Genomic DNA, 2,169 nt, shown 5'->3' on the forward strand with positions numbered 1-2,169 from the left:
ACATTTCTTTGTTCGTGGAGCAAGCAGAGAGATTCCATAATTTGTCGGCAGACTTACGGCGTCTGGCAGTTGATAGTCAAGGTGAAGTTGATCGAGTTGTAACTCTTACAGGGTTGCCGAGAACATACGGTCGAATAGAGGTAGGAGTCATATTAATGATGTTGATAGTGTGAGTGAGGCGAGAAAACAAAAGCGAATGTCTAAAACATAGCGAAGCGATCCAACAAGTGCTCTTTAGACCCCTCAGTGATAGACTCAAATATAAGGGAATCCCTTGAAGGGATGCTATAGAGCAAGATACTTCGAGAAAGTATTAATAGCTACTTTCATTGCGACGGTAGATGAATGTCTCCGTGGTTCCGAACCACTAGTTCATCGGTGTGGCAAGGTCACTAGCTCCGAAGAAATTTAACAGTGGATTAGTGACACGCCATATATCAGCATCATGGCATCTGTGACAAATCGGACGGACTGATGTAGTTTTCGACGGAATGATGCGAGCTCACTCTCAACGGAAGTTTCTTAGCTCATCGAGTATCGTGCAGTGACTACTCACTTCAGTCTGCGTTTCCCGTTCAAGGTCCAGGAAGTACTAAAGGAGCACGCCGATGTTGAAGTAGATCCTCGAGACATCGTCTTTCGATTCCAGCGGAAGGGTCATCAGAGTGACACGGTGTATGTTTTGTGCAAGTCGGTGAAGGACAGTGTGAGGGTTATGGAGAAAGTAAGTGTTGGTCTGAATTGGACCGTCCGATCATTCTGTTATCGACACACCTTACCGTGTCCTGAAGTTGACAACATTCATGAGAAAGGATAAATTGACCAAGATACGTTTCATTCGATCCCTTCTTTTCTAGTGGTTCTCATGCTCCCTCCCTACTCCGTGTGGAAGAAGCCGAACGCTTGTGAAGTCTACAATATGGTGGAGTTGGCGGCTCTCACTGAGACGAGCAAACAATGGCTGACTTGGTCGGTTGACCGGAGGGTTCCCTGACGGACGATCGCTCAGGTTGAAAAAACTCTCTTCACCTCAGCTATGTAACCTATCCAACCTTGCACCACCAACGCTCTCATCCCAAGCATACTCAGAGTTACTGTGCAAGAGAGGCATTTCAGTATAGAACCATATCTGGACACCACCGAGCTGCAACGTTCTGATGATATCAGTCACCAATGGTGAATCGCCACCACTATGATGGCGGGGAAGCATTGAATCGGCATTTGAAACGTACCCCCTTCTGTTGCGGAGTCTCAGAGTGAGTGAGAGAGAGACCACGGAGAAAGTTGAGGACATACTCAAGGCGGAGATAGGGAGGCTCAGTTAGATAGTATCCTCAATCCCTCTTTCAATTTACCGAACAGTGCAGTCTCTGACTAGGTCAGTCAGACTGACTTGGTGGTAAATTCTTCCAGCTCACAGGATTTAATCCTGTGGCGAAGCCGAGGTATATCGCGGCTATTTCTAACCTCTATGATCAGCTGGGAGCTAGCTCTGGTGGGCGTGTCTCAACTGCAGCTGTTCGGGTGACAATTTGGGTCAATGCTTTACGCTTGATACAACTGGAAAGAGAAGAATATCCGGCAGCTAGTACGACTTGGGCACCTGGCGTTTTGCCAGTAGTGCAAGGTTGTAACATTGAGAATAGTGTGCAAGAAATGACCAATGTGATACCCGCGGTGCTGGCGGATCAGACTATTGTGGTCGAATTGCTGGCTGGAGAGCAGGCTGTGGTTCTAATGATAAGGTTCCTTTTAAGTGGTACGAGCTTGCTTGTGGAACCAGCGCAGTCCTCGAATCTCTTCTGTGCTGTTATCCGCAATTTTACTCCGTACTTTGTCTTTGATCGAGGCGTACCGATGGCAAATCTCGGCCCTGGGGCCGGGTTTACAATGTAAACTTTACATGTGGATCATAGAGCGTATTTACTATTCCATGTGTCTAGGAGACTATGGTCAGTTATACTTCATCATGAGTATCTTCAGTAGTTATAGTGCACTATTGGCTGGGTGAAGCGTGCTCTTCCCTCCGATGAGACATCTCTAACTTGAATCTCGACAAGCTTCTCTCGGAGTCTGAGTCACAGCTCCAGACTTACAGCCATATCCCCTGAATGTAGTCGCATTTCTCAAGTATCGGGAGCTTGTAGCTCCCGAACTGAGAGTTAGCCG

At 47.2% G+C, this 2,169-nt stretch overlaps 1 protein-coding gene across 1 annotated transcript in view; it reads left to right on the forward strand.

The window, feature by feature from the left end:
• Pmar_PMAR011970 (hypothetical protein) overlaps positions 1 to 102 on the forward strand; it is a gene marked incomplete at both ends in the record, with an annotated part of 231 nt that extends 129 nt beyond the window's left edge. Inside the window, one exon of the mRNA XM_002774050.1 lies at positions 1 to 102. Coding sequence (XP_002774096.1) covers positions 1 to 102 — 102 coding nt within the window.
• Between the last annotated feature and the right edge of the window lie 2,067 nt (positions 103 to 2,169).

The sequence above is a fragment of the Perkinsus marinus genome, assembly GCF_000006405.1.
Source record: "Perkinsus marinus ATCC 50983 genomic scaffold scf_1104296958712, whole genome shotgun sequence".
In the NCBI taxonomy this organism is placed as follows: domain Eukaryota; phylum Perkinsozoa; order Perkinsida; family Perkinsidae; genus Perkinsus; species Perkinsus marinus.